Genomic DNA, 21214 nt, shown 5'->3' on the forward strand with positions numbered 1-21214 from the left:
AAATATGTATTCAAACTGCAACCTCTCAGTATAAACCATCTGGTGAATGCGATCATACAATAGGTACAAAACATACTCTGTGTATTGGACAAGAGCAGCAGTAGCCACAAGAGTGCTACCTTTACACACTTTATGAGAGATTAAGAAATTGTATTGTGTTATGATGGATAATTAATAACTGACCATTTATCAATTATAGATCTGTTACAACTCTTCAAAGGGATAGTTCACCCAAAGATGAAAATTATTTCACCACTATGCCGATGGAGGGCTGAAGTGTTTGAGTCCATAAAACAGTTCTGGAGTTTAAGGGGTAAACGGTGTTTCAGCCAAATACAATTTAAGTAAATGGTGATCAGTTCTTCAAACGTAAAAGCAACATAAGGAATTAAGATAAAATGCCTCCAAACTGATCCTGTGCTTCAGTAAGCCCGACAATGTCATAATGGTGAGTAGATATTGAGTGAACTTTCATTTTCGGCTGAACTAGCCCTTTAATAAGACCAGCTCTAACTGCATAGCACTCCATTCCTTAAAACGGTCCCACTTATTCTATCGGGTACGTAGTTTTATATTTTCTGAAGTCGTTATATAACAGATTTTTGTTCAGATGCCCAGTGACTCATGGGAACAGGACCACACCAGAGTTTATTTTCACAACCAGCAGCCCCGCGTGTTATTGTCATGAATGGCTTCCAACTACACAAACAGGATTAAGTCAAATTTATGGAGCCAATAGTTACATATGAAATCATCCTTCATGTGATGATGTGTTTTATTGGCTCACGATTCTTGAGCTCTGGGGAGATGTCCCGGGTCATCTAATCTAAACACACACGCCTCCAGTTTCCCTGCTCCCCTCCCTCTCCACCGGCCCTTTAAAGACTGCCGCGCCGCAGCAGGACCTCCAGACCCGGGCTCCTGCTCGTGTAGTTGACCGCCGATCACCCCGCGATGACTGCGACTCTTCTGCTGCTGCTGCTGCCGCTCATCTGCGCCTCCGCCGGACAAGCTCCGCAGCCTACGCCGCCGCTGCCTCCGCCGCAGGGCCCCTCCGCAGTGAGGGAGTATTTCATCGCTGCTGTGGAGATCGGGTGGGATTATATCTACCTGGAAGATGGAGACTCCGACCAGAGGTGAGCACTTCTGACTTCAACTTCACCCGTCCTGTCTGCGTTGATGGTGTCATTCTACAACTCAGCGTTAGAAAGTTGACTAAACAGTTAAATTAGGGGTAAATGTAGTAAATCCAGTTACTTTAGTTCAAATACAACAAAATTCTTGGAAAACGATTTAAATTAGGTCATCTGAACTTAATGACAATTATTTAGAATAATAGAAACAATAATAACAATATTTGTATTATAAAAATGACTTTGTTATTATTATCACTATTACCTTGAAGTTGTTTTCTATGTGTTTTTTTATTTTGCAGAGTCAGATCCGGAGACATTCCTCAGAAATACATCAAGGCAGTTTACAGGGAGTACACAAACGGCAAATACACTGTCCCCAAACACAGAGCAGCGTGGACAGGTAGGTCTCCTCCACTCATGGCCCACACCACTTCTGTCCTCGCTCTGTGTCATTATCACATGCAGGTGATATAGATGATCGTCTGTCAACGGCCAGTAAACAGTTAACCCAGTATTTCTGAACACACGAAGCTTGAGGAGATGCAACATATACTGTATGCCTCAGATTTGTTTTGCTGTCATTTATCACAACCTCCACCTTGGATTGAAGTCAGTCTTGTAACTTAAAAGAAATAATAGTGTGACATTTTTTGTGATAATTATCGCTATCAACTGATAAGAAACATGTTTATCTTGACATAAGTTTCCATATCGTCCAGCACTAAACAAACGTTGATAGTTTGTATTCTGATTCAGATTATGTTTCCTCTTCTTCTTGCTCTTATTCTCCTCGTTCTTCTGTTGGTTGCAGGAATTCAAGGCCCTGTGATCGTGGCCCAGGCCGGCGACAGGGTGGTGGTTCACTTCAAAAACCTGGCCTCTCAGCCGTACAGTGTCAGCCCTCTGGGGATCACCTACTGGAAACAGGGTGAAGGTACTGGGAGAACTGGTCACTCTCGTCTCATGATCATTTAAACTGTGTGAGATCACACACTGTACATTAGTCAGAAGCATTCTGCTCTTCTTGGTCAAATAGTGAGCAACAATCTGACTCAACCTTTTGACTCGTATTAGTTTTTTCTAAAATGAACTCTCTACAACTGGGCAATGGAAAAACCAAAGAAACCCTATAAGCACAACGATCCAGTGAACATGTGGCCAAAAGTGAGTGAAGAATCTGTTTATTGAGAAAAGTGAAAAAAGAATCTGTTCAATGAAAAAGTCAAGGTTGTTTATGCACCTTCGATCTAATTCCTGCAAGAAACTAACATTATGGTGACAGTCCAATGGTTTCTTTTCTTTGGATTTCTTGAGAAGCAGCAGTGGTCAACGGTTATCATTATCTCGTGCGTGCAGCAAGTTACAGCCAAACTGTTTTTACAGCAGAAAAAAAATCGGCACAAAACACACACTCACAGAAATCCAATGAGGTTATCATTCATAATTTGACACGCTTCCATTACATGCTTCCTGACCACCAACTGGTAATGATTGAATATCCCTGATGGGAGAAGCTTTTAAGGGTTAATCCCCCCCACAGCAGGCGCTGGCGTTTTTCCTAATGCTGCTGTAGATGAAGAGTCAGTCAGTTCCTGTAAAACAGCTCATGTCTTCTTGTCACCAGTTAGATTCTTATAACAGAGTTTATCATAATCTGAAAAGCTGCTCCCATCACGGACAGGAATAAAGCTTCATGAATCTAATCTCAATCGGATCACAGGGGAAGAGAGGATAGATAGTTGTGTCTGTGTGTGTATGTGTGTGTGCGTTTGCGTTTGCGGGTGCAGGTGTGTGATTTAAGTCATCGTTATGTCAGAGATTTCCCCTGGATCTGTTCCTACAGCAGAATACACTTTATTCCTGAAACAATAACATACCTTGAATTGCAATTTTAAACAAATTAAATTTACACGCTTGAGAACACGATCGTGATTTAGTGATTGATTGAATTTATTCTATACTTTTTGATTTATGTTTTCACCTGTGCGTTTGTTGGGCATGATTACACCCAAACAACCTGATGGATCACCTCAGATCACCGAACTTGGTGAATGTGAGGATGTGATATGGGTCAGGGGAAAACTCATTCAATGTAGGTGCCGATCTGGATCAGGGGGGAATTTTAACGTCTCTCAGAGAAAGATTCATAGACTTCAATGAAAAAAAACCTGTATCTAATGAATGTGGGAAATTTGGTGCAGCTTGATTGATTCAAAGGAGACAATTGGGACTTACAGCTCTACTAGTATGCATACTTTATGTCCTTTTTTGTAGTGTCTTTTTAGAATTATATGATCATGCTCCTTTCCCTCAAAGAGGATTACACAAAAATATCATCCTCCAGGGACAATATTTTTCTCTTCTACGTCTGAATGAATACAGATGAGTCACATTGTGTCTCCTCTCTCCAGGAGCCGGGTATGATGACTCCACAGCGGGTCAGGAGAAGGAAGATGACGCCGTCTCTCCAGGAGGATACTATGAGTATGTGTGGGACATCAGCCCCAAAGACGGACCCACCGGCAGCGACCCCGAATGCCTCACTTACTCCTACTCATCCCAAGTGGACCCAGTGCGAGACGTCAACTCGGGACTCATCGGTGCCCTGCTCATCTGCAAACCAAGTCAGTATTTTTGTTGAGCTTTCCAACAACTTGTGATGAAAATATAGATTTCTGATTAATAACTACACATTTTAAAGCCTGCATTAGTAAGGGGGAGGTGGCGGAATCAGATGTTATTGAGTTGATTAAAATGCAGGATCCAGTGTTTTTTTAGGAGGCTGAACTAGAGACCTCATCCTGGCCTCTGCTGCTCGTCTTCTTTTCTAAACCTGTCTCTTGTGCGTCCTTCAGCTTTATTAGATTAGATAGATTAGATAAAACTTTATTTATCCACATATCAGGGAAATTCACCTGTTGAAGCTGCAACATTAAATAAATCAGTACCCCTTCAAACCATTACAGACACAACTTCCCACTGAAGTGCCATTTGGCTAAATTTGCCTTTGCGTTCTTTTTCATTCTGAGTCTCTGGCATCTTGCTCTTTTGCCATTATGTATGGCTCAGGGGGTAAAGAGGGTTGTCCACTAACAAAAGGGTTGGTGGTCTGATCCCCAGCACCTCCAGTGTGCATGCAGAAGAGTCCTTTGTCAGGAACTTAAAACTGCCTCTGACAGCCGAACCATGTATGAATGATGTTGTGCATGAATTAGATCGTGAAGCGTTTTGAGAGGTTGATAAGATTGGACAATATATGCAAACACAGTCCATTCAACATTATGTTATATGCTTGCATCGTGTGTGTATCTTTCCTCAGGTGCCTTCACAGACAAAGGCCTGAGGAGAAATCCAGCGTTCGTCTTGCTGTTTGCTGTGTTCGATGAGACAAAGAGCTGGTACGGACAGGTTGGAGAGAGGATCAGCAGAGAGAAATTCAAGAGGAGCTACGGCAGGAAGGAATACCACACCATCAATGGATATGTCAACTCCACGTTACCTGGTAATGCACCACACTGGAGTTGGTTCCATGAAGTCGTGTTGTAATGTTAAGTGTTGCTAACATCGTGCTGGGTGTATCAGTGGCTGTGTTGAATGTGGTCTGCACTGGTACTTGGCCTCATTTTCTCTCCCTCTGTGTGTGTATGTGTGTGTGTGTGTGTGTTTGTGTGTGTCTGTGTAGGTCTGACAATGTGTCAGGGCCGTAGTCATGTGTTTTGGCATTTGATTGGAGTGGGCACAGCACCAGAAATCCACTCCATTCAGTTTCAGCATCACTCGCTGCAGGTAATTCAAGTTGTCACATAAAAGTCAGTCACAGATAACAGCTGCTCAGAAGTCATTGAAGCAGATTTTTTTTTAATTCATTCTTTAAAAAAAAAAATCTTAACTAGAATTTGCACTTAGTAGAGCACACAGCACTGCCAAGGCCCAACAGTCTGCTTAAATTCTGTCAAGCTTCATCAAATTTCACACACTCATACATAGCAGTTCCCTAAATGTGCCAGATTTGTTTTATCAAGATCTCTCTCTTCGTAAATCTGTGGAACTGTTGTAAAACACCCTCACAATGTTAAAGAAAGTGAAAAAACCATCATGGATCCATCCCTTGATTTGGATCGGCACTCAAATGTAATACACAGATAAACAAACAGAAAAACAAATGTGGACGAATTAATTACATTCTTGGCAGATGTACATGTTCACTTTTCAAGGTGAGAAGCAACACTGCATAAATAACTTCTATCACTCTTTTAAATTTGTATTCTTTTATGTTTATTTTAAAGTCCGAATAGAAAACTAAGCAGTGAGTAAAGCAGGCGGTGCTCAAATAGCTTAAAAACAGACTTACCAAAAGTATCAAGCACTGTGTTGAACGTGACCTTGACTTCAGAAATGTTGTTGCAGTGGAATAGTAGGCGTCTCTCATATAATATAGTCTTAAGTATGCAGTATAACAGACAGTGTAAACGTACATCTTTCTCTATGCTCACTTTAATTATTGTTTGAAAAATAGACATTTATGCACTTTTATTTTCAGAAACCAATTCATAATTTATGTTTTTCATGTTTTTTTTTAACTGTGTTGACCAGTGCCTCTGATTTAAGAGCGTCTGCTTCGATTCTCCAGGTGCTGACTCATCGTAAGGTGATGATGGAGGTGACTCCCATGACCTTCATCACCGCCCAAATGAAACCCGCCACACTAGGCAGCTTCCTTATCAGCTGCCAGATACATGCTCATCGCCTCGGTAACAACAATCTGTTACTCTGACAAAAATGTGTTTTACCGCCTCGATCTGAGTCATAACCGCAGTTGTCATGACCCCCTCCAGATGGTATGAACGCCTTGTTCACGGTGGAGAAATGCCTCGAACCCGCCGCTCTGCCGGGGCCCGACCGGCGTAACGTCAACCACAAGGATTACGGGGACAGCGGCGAAGACGACTTCGACTTTGATTACCGAAATATGTTCAACACCATCAGCGTTCAGCCCAAGAGGCCACAAGCGGTGGGGCGATCCAGCGCAGGACAGGTGCCTGTTACCTGGAGGCATTACATCGCCGCTGAGGAGGTCACCTGGGACTACGCTCCTCACCTCAAACCCACAGACAGGTCAGAACTATGGAGGAGCAAGATCGGGGAGGGAGTCGCTGAGCTGATCTGAATCGTTTGTGAGGGAAGTTTTTGTCTCCTTTCTTGGTCTGGTCAGTGAGTTGCAGTCTGGGTATTTGCCTGCGCCTCCTCATCACCTGGGTTACAAGTATAAGAAGGTGGTGTATGTCGAATACACAGACGCATCCTTCACTGAGAGGAAAAACCCTGACAAGAATCTACTTGGTCCACTTCTGAAAGGAAAAGTCCACGACCAGTTCCATGTGAGTGAGTCCGTTCAGGAAAACATGGGAATGGTGTGAATGGAAAATATGAGGCAAAACAAAACAAAAGCTGATAGTACAAGAAAACAAACATGGAAGTTCTTTGTATGACTTTGGACTGATCTGATATTTGGTTTCAATTGTGTCTCAAGATCATCTTCAGAAACCTGGCCAGTCGCTCCTACAACATCTACCCCAATGGCCTCACCCAGATCTCTCCACTGCATAGAACCACCAACGGTGAGATTAAACACAGACATAAAGCAACAGGCAATCCTAACTTATCTCTAATTTGACTGGTTTAAAAGATATCTTGAACATCCTGAGCTCAGTTAATGCTGTGTATTTCATAATTAAAAATGAATATATGGAGAGATATCATTTCAAGAGGGATTTTCAAATGGTTCAAGGGTTTGATTGGACCGCTTAAAGAGTGGGTGTGGCTTCTCTGGAGAACCACAGCCATATTGAGCTGTAGGGATTACTGACCCCACACCTCGCCATCTCTGGAATTATCTTATTTCTGAAGGCAAAAACTTAAAACATCCAAATATTATTAATGATTTGAATGTTAGTTTTATAAAGCTATAACCACATTACAACTGTGCACATCATGGCTTTAGAATCATATGATATCCGTCATTTACTGCTGAATTTAAATATCCAAGGAAAGAAAAGCTAATAAAATATCTGTAATGATTAGATATAACCTAACCCTAACCCCTAACCCTGTGTTTAAAAGTTAAAACTTTAGAAATATTGCGTTACTATTATGATATGATCTCTGATGATAGTAATATTAAAGCTTGTTATCCTGCTACCAAAACTTTTGCGCTGTATAATCTTATCATCCTATTAGGTTTATGGCATTGTCTTTAGTGTTCTCTGTTGGACTCATTATTCTGCTGCATCACCTCAAACCCCCAACATCCCAATGTGATCTAATTTCCTCCTTTGGAACAGATGCAGAGAAGGACCTGCGCTCTATGGGTGTCCCCCCCAACGGAACGTTTGGCTACATTTGGAGTATAACAACAGATGACGGGCCTTTGGGGGGGGACCCCCAGTGTCTGACCCAACTGTATCAGAGCACCGTCTCACCGGAGAGGGACTTGGTATCGGGGCTGGTGGGCACCCTGCTCATCTGCAAGTATGACGCTATCGACGCCAGAGGACGCCTGGTGAGAAGAATCTGCAAATAATGTAAAATTATTTGAAAAACATCCTGTCAATGTGACTTAATATCTTGTGTCTCTTTTACGGGATTTGTTGTTACACACAGTTGGGTCCAGATAAAGAGTGGAGCTTGATATTTGCTGTGTTTGATGAGAACAGAAGTTGGTACTTTAATGAAAACATGGAGAAGTCCAAACAGACCTCGAACATAACCGACCCTCAAGTCTACGACTCCAACGTCATTTACAGTGAGTTCACGTTGTATGTTTGTTTCTTCTTAAGAAGTGAATAAAATCTGTTTTCAGCTCACAGAGTCAGAACTACTTGTGTTGTCCCTCCTCTCCCAGGTGTGAATGGCATCATGTTCAGTGGGCGTCAGTTTGTGACGTGTCAGACTGATGTCACCTTCTGGCACGTGGCCAGTGTGGGCACCCAGAGCGACTTCCTGTCCGTTTACTTCACGGGAAACCTGTTTCAGTACCAAGGCCTCTACCAGTCTGTCCTCACCCTGTTCCCCATGACTGGCATGACCGTTCCCATGGAGACTGAGCTAATAGGTGAGGTTTGGAACAAGTAGAAATCCAACCAGTCTGGGTGACCAAATCTGAGCTAAAACAGCTGTTGAGAAATTACAGTTACCATTTTTGCCAATTAGTAATGACACCGAACATTGTTTTTTTTGGAGCGGATCAGCATTTTGTCCATGTGCAAACTGATGATAGACATTCGTGCCAATAGAATCACACTATTCAGCTGATCTGTACGATTGGTGGTAATGCACAAAATGACAAAACATATTGCATTCTTTGAATTCCCCGGTGGTAGCATTATGAGAGAATCCTATTCCTCAAAAATCCACAAATATGGTACAGTTGAAAGAAAGTTCCTCTTCTGTCAGCCAAAGACAAATGTGATGAATCATCTTTGCTTCTTCATATTTTTCGAGCATTGAGCAGGAAAGCCTTGAGCATCAAGGTGTATATGCTACCGTTCTTTCTACTTAGAAATGGCCATGATTGGCTCACATGAAAACTTCAGATTTTGATCTTCAGGAGTTGTACAGGACTAGGTAGGCAACTAGACTTGCTTGTGTTTCTTGAAGATGTTTAACCTTTCATCAAACAGCCTTTTTCAGTACTTACTGGCTAGTGGGAGGTTTCTTAACCTCTGTGGGTCTGTACTGAAGTCATATCAACCTTTTCCTGTCTCTTCCCTCAGGTGAGTGGGAGATCAGCGCTTTTGATGGCAGCCTGAAGAGCCGAGGGATGAGCATCAGCTACAGCGTTCTCCCTTGCAACAGTGGAGGCCTCCACGTTGACCGAGATGAAGATACAGAAGATATCTCTGAATATATCGATCAGTTCAAACTGCTGCCAAGAGGCAGTAGACCTGAAAATCACAGCGTTTTGGTGAAGGTGTGCAAGAAACCCCTCGATGATAACAGCACTCAGTCAGGAAACTCTACAGGACAAAATGCAACCCACACTGAAGAACAGGCGAAATGTCATCTGAAAAGAGTCACAGTAACATCAGCACGAGGACAACAAACAGACAAGGTGTCAGAGGGAGGAATCCCACTGGACATCTTGGAGGAACTAGAAAGAGAAGAGGATTGGACCATTACTAATCAGACTGGACCTGGACCTGGGCCTGGCCGACAGAGAAGACAGGCCGAAGGAAACTGGACAGATGGAGACATCAGCTCTGGAGGCTCAGAGGATGGAGGAGCTCAGCTGGAGATCGGTGGAGGGATTGTGGGAAACATCACGGACACTGCTGCAGAGGTAACGTCTCAGGGAAGGAGTGACATGCCAAGTGAGGAGATTGGGCCAAAAGAGGAGCTTGAAGAGAGTAACGAGATCTCACTGAAAAGCACCCCACTGCTCACAAAGAAGGTCGTAGCTGTGGAGCCAAGCACTTCAGAGGAAATGGATAAAAACTTTGTTTGGAAAAACTACATCCAGTCTGAGCCTGAGCGATTAAGAGTGGGTCTGCCACTCCTGGAATACAACAACACTGCTGACAACAATGAAACACAAATAGATCTGTCTCTAGAATATGATGACTACGACCTTCAGGTACTATTTTCTACACGTCTCTTGTACATTTGTTAAGTCCAAAGTCTCCCACCTCACCCATAACAATGTCAATATTTTTTGTAGGCGAACACCACATCCGATGTCTTTGCCTCATTTTTGGACCCGCGCTCTGGAGGGACCAGATATCCTACTTACTACATCGCTGCAGAGGAGATCAGTTGGGACTACGGCATCAGAAAACCACATCAGCTCATCAAACACAGGTAAATATCAAGTCAAGCAGGAGAGACTTTGAGTCAACATTTTAACAACATTTATTGACATGTGCACAGAGAGTGATGTGAATGTTACAAGTCTTTTGGGTCTTGGGTCTAGACACTGGTGGTGGTTGAGGATCTAGATAAGGTGATGATGCTTCTGCGAAAGACAATATCAGCTTATCTTAACTGGAAGCACATGGAAAAAGCTTTTGTTTTAGCTTAAATGATAGGACACATAAGCAGTGTAGCATAGATGTATAAAAGTGGAAATATTTTAAACTAAATCATTTTTGAATTAACTGCATATTGAGCTAAAATCCATCAAAGAGCATGAATTCAATTCAGAGGTGATATATCAATGTTAAAGCATTAGTATTGACTCTCCCTTTAGAGAGATGCGTCGAGGGATGAGGAAGTTCCTGCCCGAGTATAAGAAGGTGGTGTTTCGGGCCTACAAGGAAAAAGACTTCCTCCGTCCCATTAACAGAGGAGAGCTTCAACGACACCTGGGAATCATGGGACCTTTCATCAGAGCTGAGATCAATGATCTGGTCACTGTGAGTGATGCTGTAGCCCAAGTAAAATGAAATGATAAAACAAATAGATAAAGGTTTTCTGGCGCTACGTCCACTTTTACGATCGGTCATCAAAGGTGAGAAATACTTAAACAATGTTGACGTTTCATGAAACAATTGAATTATGAAATAAAGCTAGTGTTGATGATTTAGCTTGGGCTAAAGTTAAAGTTTGTGCCTCTGCATTTTGGAAAACACAACCTCTCTTTAGATGAGTGTTTGAAATAATTTCCCTCTTTATCTTATTCAAGGTGATCTTTAAAAACAAGGCATCCAGGCCTTACTCCTTTCACCTCCAGGGAGTGTATGACCTTAGCCAGGGGGCCAGCATAGCACAATCCCATGCCTCCTCTGCTCCACCTGGGGTCCCAGGAGAGCCTGTGGCCCCTGATGAGGTGCGGGCCTACAACTGGAGAGTAACCAAGAAACAAGGACCCACCGACTCTGAGTTTGACTGCAAGACAGGAGCTTACTACTCCACCGTGGACAAGGTCTGTATGAGTCTACACCCGCAGCCTTCAAATCTGTCATGGCCATGCAGCACAGAAACTTGTACCTGCTGTATTAAAATGGTTATATTGAACATATGTCCTTCCATGTCCAGGAGAAGGACCTTCACTCAGGTCTGATCGGTCCGCTGGTGATCTGTAAGCCTGGCACCCTCCTCAACGGTCAGCAAACACAACCAGACATCCAAGAGTTCTCCCTGCTCTTCCACACCTTTGACGAAACTAAAAGCTGGTACCTGGAGGAGAATCTGCAGCGGCACTGTGCCCCCCCCTGTCGGGTCAACACAGACGACCCCTGGTACCACACCAGCAACAAGTTTGCAGGTAATGAGACAGAAAGGTTGATTGTTGGTGTTGTGTCTTAACTGGCCCACCAATTGTTTCAGCTTGTTTTTCTATAATGCCAATGATTTATTTTCACTGTAGCTATAAATGGTTACGTGGCTGAGACACTTCCTGGTCTGTTGGTCGCCCAGCACCAGAGAGCGAGGTGGCACCTGCTGAATGTGGGAAGTGACGGGGAGTACCACGCCGTGCACTTCCATGGTTTACCTTTCACCCTTCACACTGAACAGGAACATCGCATGGGTGTCTACAACCTCTTCCCTGGTAAATGCACTTACACTTTGATATGTATAGGTTATACAATTTATACGTGAACCCTCCATCCTACATTCTGTCAGACTTTGTATGTCTCTGTCATATAATGTGTTGTCTCTGTCTGCATGTTGAGTTTCACTGCCAGTATCAACCTCAGCAGTAGTTTCATTCCACAGAAATCTATTGTATGTTTGAAAATGTAACATATTATTCTATATTCAAATATTCTGAAACCTTGTGGAGAATTTTCTGAACAACGGAAATCAAAGATTTTAGCTTATTCTACTTAGTTTGTCAAGGTTATGTTATATAAAAAAGCTATTTTTTTTTTATCAATACATTATACACTGTCTCATGTATTTTATTAATTTCTTCCTCACCATTCAGGAGTGTTTGGCACAGTGGAGATGACGCCTCCTACTGTCGGCACGTGGCTGGTGGAGTGCACCATAGGAGACTATCAGCTGGCTGGCATGAGGGCGAAACTACTGGTGTATAATCCACGTAGGTGCACTTGTCACATATATTTATATATTGTTCATAAAGAAATTGGAGTTTTAATGTATTAGATTAGTCTATTATGATGGATTTAGTGTGATTGGAACTGTTTCTAGCTGTGTTAGTGGATCCAGAAATGAATGTTATGCTTGTCACTATTGTAATTAGTCCAGCGTCATGTAGCTTCTGACAGGGCTATAGATATATTTGGAACTAATTACAATACAAACTAGACTATTACTGAATGTACAGGGCTCTTTAATGACGATTTTCCACAATTTCGGGCCAACTATCTTGGGTAAACTGACTTTGAAGCTTGTTTCATCATTTCCAGAAAAGCCCCAAAACAGGCAATGGGTCTTTTTTTGCACTGTATAGATTTAGCAAGTCCACTGAAACTGAGAAATTTGGGTAAATAATAATGATGAAAACTTGGAAATTTGACAACTGAAGTTATCTTTTACTGATTGCAGGCTGTGTTATACCTCTGGGTATGAAATCAGGAAGAATTGAAGATTCCCAGATTACAGCATCAGATCACATAGGTAAGTCTGTTAATATTCATATTCATTTCTTTCTAATTTTCATTTAACAAAGACAAACAAACCAAGTAGTCCTTCAATTCTTGTAGATACTTACAGAGAGAGGTCATGCTTACCAGTGCACTGAAAATGAAAACACCCCGAGCAGCTTTATGAAATAATAAACCCTGGATATTGGTCCCATTAAATGTGATTATATAACATGTTTACATAAATTTGTCCAGATGACTGGGAGCCCAGGCTGGCCAGGCTGGATCAGTCAGGTTACATCAATGCCTGGATGGGCAGAAACAAGATGTCATGGCTACAGGTTAGACACACAGTCTGTCTCAATGTAACCTTGTTTATCTGTCACAGTCTGTGGTGCCTTCATGACCAATGCTAGCCCTGAATTCAATAATGTGATGTCTAATGTGATGTGTGTGCTATCAGGTGGACCTCCAGAGGCCCATGTTGCTGCATGGTGTACAAACACAGGGCGTCAGGTCAAGGCTGAGGGACCACTACATCACAATCTTTTCCGTGTCCTACAGTCTGGACCTGGAAACTTGGACCACTTACAAAGGAAATAGCACCAGGCAGAAGAACGTACGTCCTCTGCTGTGGTATCACACCAGTATTAGTCTTCATCTCTAGAACTAATAAAATGTTGATGCTTCAGGAAATGAGCTTCTCAGCACTGCAGAGTCTAGAGGACAACAGTCAGAGAACATGGAGTTCCCAGAACATCAGACAAACAGACCATGTGACCTCTGACCTGATTTCACTTTGTAGACAATGAAGCAATTTTTAGAAGCAACTCTAACAATCTATTTCCATTCTCAGGAAGATAACCCCCAACCCCCCCCCCCCAGTCAGTAGATTTCAGCTGTTTGTTTCTTTGTTTGTGTATAAATCAGCACTAGTTAGCAACTTACTGGTAACTGGTCAATTTAACATGTAACCTCCTTTGTACTTGAACCGAAGACAGAGGTCTGGTTAAGCAGTTATGAGCTGGTTTTGAAAGATGTTGCTGGTCACATATATGACTGACTATGGTTTCTTGAGCAGTATTAAATGTAGTATTAAATAAAAAGTGTTTGTGTGGCTGTGTTTTAGAGCTTTTTCGGCAACCTGGACAGCTACAGGGTGAAAAGCAATCCCTTCTCTCCACCGTTTGTGGCTCGCTACGTCCGGATTCTGCCGTTAAATTTTGTGCAAAGGCCCGCTCTCCGCCTGGAGCTGCTGGGCTGCGATCTCAACAGTGAGTTTCACCAAACAGTAACATACCTTTTTAGAAGTGATCATTTTACAGTGAAAAACAAGCAGTGTGTATCTGTGTTTGTCATCAGGCTGCTCGCTGCCTCTCGGGCTCGAGAGGAAACTGATTCCCGACAGCAGCTTCACTGCCTCCTCATTTCACAAGTCTCTGCTGCGTACATGGAGCCCCAGTCTTGCCCGGCTCCATATGGAGGGCGGAGCCAACGCCTGGAGGCCAATGGTGAGCAGACACACATACATTCACAAATACATGTCTACTGTACATGCATGTAGTGTATTATTCCCCAAAGTGCCATGACTTCAGCTCATCTCACACTGGCTCTGAACAGACTGAATGAGCGTAATATGACTTGTCCTGCAGTTAAAGCAGTGAGAGAAGTTATTCTATAAGTCAAGGATTATGATGTCGCCATTGTCAGGTTGATCATTTCTCCAGATAGTGGCTGCTTGATAAAAAACTGAACTTGTAATCTGTCCATTAAACCTGAGCCACAAGCCATTGAAAAGTGTAGCTCTCACAGTCGGAGATGTGCACTTCAAAATCAAAGTCAAAGAATTAATAAATAAATAGCTTTCTGTCTTCTTTCTTTTGTTTGCCTCAGTATCATAAGACAAACTCGTTCTGTTAATCTTCACTCTTTGTTAAAAAATGGTATTGTGCGTCATGAGACCTTTTCTGCTCCCGTCGTTCTCCGTGTCTTTACCCTCATGTTATTTTGAGTGGCAGTTCCTCCTCTCCTCCCGTCTGGAGCTTATCGATTTCACACTTTGCAGCACTGAGCTTTAGAGGTGTGATTTTTCCCTGTGTCAAGCTGTTATTAAAAGTCACACGTCAGACAGTACGGAGCACTTATGATGATTGGACAGGCGTCAAACACTGTGGGTCAACTATTATCTGAATAGTGTCCCTAACACAGAGTTTTTATTAGTAACTTATCCTAAAGGGTTTGGAGCATTTACTATCCTTGAACAGCAGCCACAGTCAGGATTCAATTATAGAATTGTTCTCAACATCTTTAATACAGTCTGCTTTCCCCTGAGCTGTTTTGGTTTCTTGCACTCTGGTTCATCTGTTTTCTATTATGTGAATATTTTCTCTACCGAGATCTTACGATGCTTCCTCTGTTCACTTCATCTCAGCACGACAACCCCCATGAGTGGCTGCAGGTCGACTTGGGGAAAGTCAGACGCATCACAGGGGTCATAACCCAAGGAGCACGATCCCTGTTGACCCAAATGATGGTGACGGAGTTCTCGGTCACCGTCAGCCAGGACGGACAATCCTGGAGCAGCGTGTTAGAGGGCAGCTCCCAACAAGAACAGGTAGACCAAGCTGATATGATCCTGGTTCCTGCCGGCCATAGAAATAGTCCATAAAAGTGCAATGACTAACATTCCCACTACTCATTTCACTTATTCCTTCAATGTATCATTAACACAGGCCTGACTCCCAGTTTCCATTACTCGGGATGAGTCACTCTATTTAGGAGCTGGGAGTCCGTGATACTATAAAACCACGTTTAATGTTGTGGTGACAGAAAAAACCTTGTAACGAATACAACTTTTGAACAAATATTTGCTTCTTAGTATCACGCCCTCCAAATCCACCTCTAATGAACTCAAAGTTGAATACACTGGTCTACAGATATATTTTTGAGGCTTATCTGAAACTCGTGGACTTCAGTGTTAGTTTATTACAATTCTTCATCTGCCGTTTCTCTCTCCTCCTCTGTCCCCCCTCAGATCTTCACAGGAAACAATGATCCAGACGAGGAGGCTGTCACAGTGTTCGATGCCGCCTTGTTCGGCCGCTTCCTCCGTGTCCACCCGCGCGGCTGGATCAACTCCATCGCCCTGCGTCTGGAGGTCCTGGGCTGTGACGCGCAGAAGGTGCTGTGAAGCCACGGATCTCACCAACCAGCCTGCAGCGGCATTTGAGAAGCAGTGTGTTTTTTGTATTTTTGTGTTGTTTTAGTGTTTGCCAAGTGATCATTTTATTGTTATGAGCAGTTCTTAAGTTATATAAAATATTGTATTGGAAAAGCTATTTCTCCCGTAGCCACAGCTCTGTTTACATTTTTTCCTTATTGCCGGTGTGGCATTCATTGTAGGTGAGATTAAATGTATATGTTGATAGTTTAGATATTTGTTTTAAGATAAACACTTTTAGGCTATGTGAACTCCAGATCAAACATTTTGAATGTAAGCTTGTGTAAATATTAGAGAAGAATGTAAACAGTTTGACTGGCATATCATTTTTTTATTTTTTATGCTTTATAAGAGTTTGTATAAACATTGAATCTAGTTCCACAAACGACTGTCTGTCTCTCTGTCTGTCTGTGGGACACATATCTGGTGAACTGTTCATCTTATCAGCTTCACACTTGGTATCTGTACTTTTGGTGGTCCAGGGAAGTACAGTGTCGAAATTGGTGCGATTTGGACACTCGATACGTTCAATACTATAAAAAAGGAATTTCAAGTGACCAGTGCGCTGTAGCATTCAGCGGGGACGGGGCTGTGTGTCTTCAGTCTCTGGACCAAGTTGAACTTGTCTTCCTCTTGGTTCCCTGGATAAACTACAGCAACGGTCTGCAGCTTGCAGCCTACGGCCAATAATATCTGTCTTAGCCGGATCCGGTAGTCATCTTAATTTTGGATGATCACAATATCAGACTGACACAACCATTCACACTGATGCTAAACTCCGTCATGGCAACGACATTCATCGAATTTTGTTGCAGCAATGGTTTATAGTGAACTGATTTACAGAGCTTTTATTTAGTAAAGTGGTGGACTTGGGTCTGTAGATTGTGTCAATTGCTTAACAGACCCCTGAAAATATGAACATGAAAATATAACAGCAGTTTATTCAATCTTATCAAACTTATATATAGGCGACACACGTGAACAGTTATCCAAAATCTGTTTAATTATATGAAAAGGTTTGATTTTAAAATCTTCATTGTAGATAAACCAGGTCGGATGAACACAAACTTTACTTTGCACCATATACTGTTTATAAAATATAAAGCATATAGTAGAACTGTTTGAGGAGGATTCACAAATGACAAGGAATTATAAAGTAACTTAACACAGGCTGAGCAAACAGCCCATACCAAACAGGGAGGTTTACAATGAGCACTGCACTAACAATATAGATTCAAAAACCAAAGCTATAACTATTATATGTGCTTTCAAAACCACAGGTATTTGAACATGCACAGCTTCAAACAATAGTCCACAGATAAATCAAGGGTGTTCTGTTTTCTTCCGTCTTTCCACTTTATCTCTGTTCTTTCTTCACTCCATCTGTCTTTAGTCTGAATCTTTCCTAAACTGTTATTTCGGCTTATCCTCCTCCACCAGGTTCTCCCGCTTGAAACAATGACCAACTTGGCTCCAACATTGTTCTGCTACAAGTTCAAATATTTGCTGAGGAAAACCGAGAAGAAGATGAAATTGTGAGGTGACTGAAAGGGAAACATTGAGATCTAAAGGCGCCGGCGGGCATGTGCGTCTAAGTTGTGTATTTTGGGCCCCGCTGTGCGAGGCTTGAAAACACGAGCTGCGTTTTTGCAGGCCCGCCCGCCCGCCCGACCTTTATCACCTCCCTATCAGCTGAAGAAGTTTCCGGTGCTGGGGGTGTGTTTCGTTTGGAGGACACGGTTATCCTGGACAGGACATGGGTTGGCACATTGTAACAGCAGTGGCACGTTATGCCTGGCTGTCACACTTTATCTCTCTGAAAACAATAACACACGGTCCGTTATCTCAGCAACATGACACAGCACCTGTGTTCAGCTCCAACTGAAGAATTGAGGCTTTGCAGCGTGTGAAAGAGACGACGAGAACAATTACAGGCCGAGCATCGACTGCGGACACTGAACCCTGCGGGTCACACTGAGGCTTCACAGGATTTACTCATCATTTCAGAATTCATGATGTACTTCCTATTTCTGTTGTCTTAACTGTATGTGGCATGTAACTCCTCCCTGCGAGCAAACAGCAGTTAGGGTGGCTGAGACCTACTTGTTCCTAGTTATATGTACATGTATCTTTTTGAATCAGGAGAGACATTTTAACATTGTTATTGTCAAGGAGGAGAGAGGAGAAAGGATTTAAAGTTTGACAGCAACCGCATGATTGGCTGAAAGAGATTGTGGCAGAATTGAATAATATACAGTTGTGTTGAGCTTCTGCCCTGACACAGTCTGTTTGGCTGCTGTATGACTGTGACCCACTACTTGAACCGACCGTGTTCACTTGAGCGGACTGCAGGTTGTGAGGTGATGCAGTGTTCTGTTATTGGTTTAACTTATATCATGTTGAGGATTTTTGAATGTTAAACACAACCCAACTTTATCTTTAGATCCACACTCTCCTTACTCTGGCATGTGATGAACTTAAAGACACGTTGATATGCAATAATGTGACCTCTACCTATAGGCCTGTCCTCATTAGTACTCTTAGCCAGGACTGGCTGTTTTATTTGGTCCTGTGTCTTATTTATGTATCAATTATTTACCCAAATTGGTGCACTTTTCCTTGGATGCAATTCCTGAAGTGGCAAAAGTAAGTAAAAAAACTAATAAATATAAAGAAATGTAATCAAGTAAAAGTAAAAGCATACCATTAACCTTTCTGCTTCATTGAAGGTATGTAAGTACTTGCTTTTACATATATCTCATACTATGTTGGGAGAGAATGAACTTTCTGAGCGTAACCTATTCTCTAATGCAACACTTTACTATATGGTGACAATTTGCTCAATCAAGTTGATTCAAGTGAAACCTTGCATGGGTAGCATCATCATCGTCATCATCATCATCTGACATCAGACGCTCGAGAGAGGCAGCTCCAGCCGTCATATATGACACAATGAGTCCAGTTTATTTGTAAAGCCCCTTTCACAGATGAAAAATTATTTATATCAAAAATACTTTTGAAAGTCATTTGGTATGGCCCAAGAATGGTTTACAGCCTTTGATGGGAAACAGGTTCTCCTTCTTCCCCATTTTCTTCTTCTTCTTTCAGTTTGCAACAGTTCAGAAATGCAAGCTTGTGGTTGCGAGTGAAGCTAAAGTTACAGTATTACAACATTTCCGTCCAAATTTCTTCAAAGTGTACACTTAAAAAAAATGTTATTCTGGAATCAGTTTCCAAAGAAACATCCCTTTTGTTTATTGAGGTAAACTGATTTGTTTTTATTTATAATCCACCCTTCATACTCTTCAGTGAATGTGGAACCTGGCGAGACATGACCTCCATTGTCAAAACCTGCTGATATGCAATAACAGTGTACAGAACTTTATTCTGGGGACGGTTCTCATGAGGAGGCAGGAGAAGACAGAAAAGCTTGTGACGAAAGAGAAATAAAATGACCACAGTTTTATCAACGTCTTCACGTCACTTCCTGCTGTGGTCCGTAGGCCCCTGAAGACCCACAGGCCCCTGGATGTGAGATAAACCGAACAAACCGATGAAGACCTTATCTTCTCTTTTGTTCTTCTTGTTTTCTTTCACGGTGCCATTGACAACATCATTTCAAGTGACAAACTCTGCTGCACACATGCTTTGTTCCTCATTCATCACTTATATTACACAATGGAACTACAGTATGTACACAGGAAAATCATTTTCACTGTGATATTAAGAAAAAAAGCCAGGTACTTATTCATAATAAGATTCCTGTATTGCGACACAATGTACTCTTTATTGTTTATTAAGAATTATTCATGGTTAGTTTAACCTCCATCCTGGGTCACAGATGAACACAGTAACATTTTCTGTGACCAACCCGGAAGATGCATTTAATTTTCTCAAACTAAAACCTTGTAGAATTATTTTTGGACAGTGCGTTTTACACGTCTGTGGTTAATTCCTAATTTTAGTTTCTATTGTGACGATACAAGTTACACTGAAAGCAAGTTTCACAACCACAGAAAAAAATAATGCTAGCCACATCAAAGACTTAATATGAATTAAAAACTGTATTTCTTGTCAAAATATGAACCAAGTTGGGAAAAATATGCAGTTCATGTTTTTAGTATTTTTTATTGTCTTTTTATTGAATCAGATAGCAATACACTACCCTAATTCCTTATTTTTCATTCATATAAATGCTTTTTATGGGAAGTTCTTGATAAATAGCATGCTTTTGAAAATAACTAGTGAATTTTTAATAATATTTTATTTCATTGCTGAAAGGTTTCTATATAGATGTTCTATAGAGCAGGACATACAGTAAAGTCACTCAACTAAATATAAACTAAAAGCTAACGTCTCTCCATGAGATGTTTACGGTCTCGACCAGTACCCTGTGAAGTCCAGATTCTTTATGATGAGTTCAGTCAAAATGGTTCACTCGAAGATGGGAGGGGAGGACCCCTACTGGTCAATCCACAGTGTTACATTAGTTATCGCAGACCAGTGGTATGGTGACACCTACTGGCTGTCATGTACACTCACAAACATACAGTGAAATGACTGAAGCCTGCATTTGTACAATCTGTACCCAAACAACTGAGAGCATTCATTCTTTAACTATAAAAATACAGCAAGCTGTGTGATGCCTCCCTGTGCTGTAGAAACAATTTCATTTTTGCTTTCTGATATGGAACTGAATTATGTTGGAGTAAAAATACTGTTAATCTAGTACACAGGTATTTGTTTCCTGTGAGTTTCTGAATCTTGAGCATTTGCTGAAAAAAGAAGGAATCAGTAGAGGTCTAATGGTTGAGTAAAGGAGTTCAGGCTCGACATTATGTCTTTAGTGTATTATCTCCAGTAAAGATCGTTCCTCATTGTTTTACTCCTTATTTATCGCCAGTGATTTTGTTCTTTACCTTGTCACATGCGATAGTTCCCTGTGTGTACATAAAGAGCTCCACTGCCTGGGAGATTCAGGGACTTGTGTGATATAAGACTGAGAATCAGTGGCTGTGATTTACTGATGGTAAACAGGGCGAGAGGGAGTCAAGCGAGGACTTGATGCCTGACTACACCCAGCCATGTTGCTGTGGTGATAATGAGGAGATCACACATTCAAGGACACATTCAGTGTATCCCAGCACAGCTGCAGCGGAGTATTACATTTCTGTTCTGAATGAGCCGAGTCTTTCATGCATTTAAGGTACAGCCTGGACTTAATCTCAAAGTGCCTGCATGTCTAAAAACACCTGAGTGCCTGCAGCAGCTCATGTGGAAGTGGAGCAGTCGAGGACTGAAAACATATGACC

The 21214-nt window shown here is 42.0% G+C and overlaps 1 protein-coding gene across 1 annotated transcript; it reads left to right on the forward strand.

Annotated features, from left to right (window-relative positions):
- Positions 1-918: 918 nt before the first annotated feature.
- Positions 919-16288, forward strand: f8 (coagulation factor VIII, procoagulant component). The gene is made up of 27 exons (XM_062393666.1): positions 919-1136; positions 1436-1536; positions 1948-2070; positions 3548-3760; positions 4456-4638; positions 4819-4922; positions 5767-5887; positions 5972-6251; positions 6349-6514; positions 6667-6754; positions 7478-7695; positions 7797-7938; positions 8038-8247; positions 8909-9768; positions 9853-9992; positions 10381-10546; positions 10816-11055; positions 11169-11397; positions 11500-11682; positions 12061-12177; positions 12645-12716; positions 12938-13023; positions 13146-13301; positions 13812-13956; positions 14045-14193; positions 15114-15296; positions 15717-16288. Exons 1-27 carry the CDS (start codon positions 955-957, stop codon positions 15870-15872), a joined length of 5013 nt encoding a protein of 1670 aa, XP_062249650.1. The 5' UTR covers positions 919-954; the 3' UTR covers positions 15873-16288.
- Positions 16289-21214: the final 4926 nt, after the last annotated feature.

The sequence above is a fragment of the Platichthys flesus genome, chromosome 8 (assembly GCF_949316205.1).
Source record: "Platichthys flesus chromosome 8, fPlaFle2.1, whole genome shotgun sequence".
Taxonomy (NCBI): Eukaryota; Metazoa; Chordata; class Actinopteri; order Pleuronectiformes; family Pleuronectidae; genus Platichthys; species Platichthys flesus.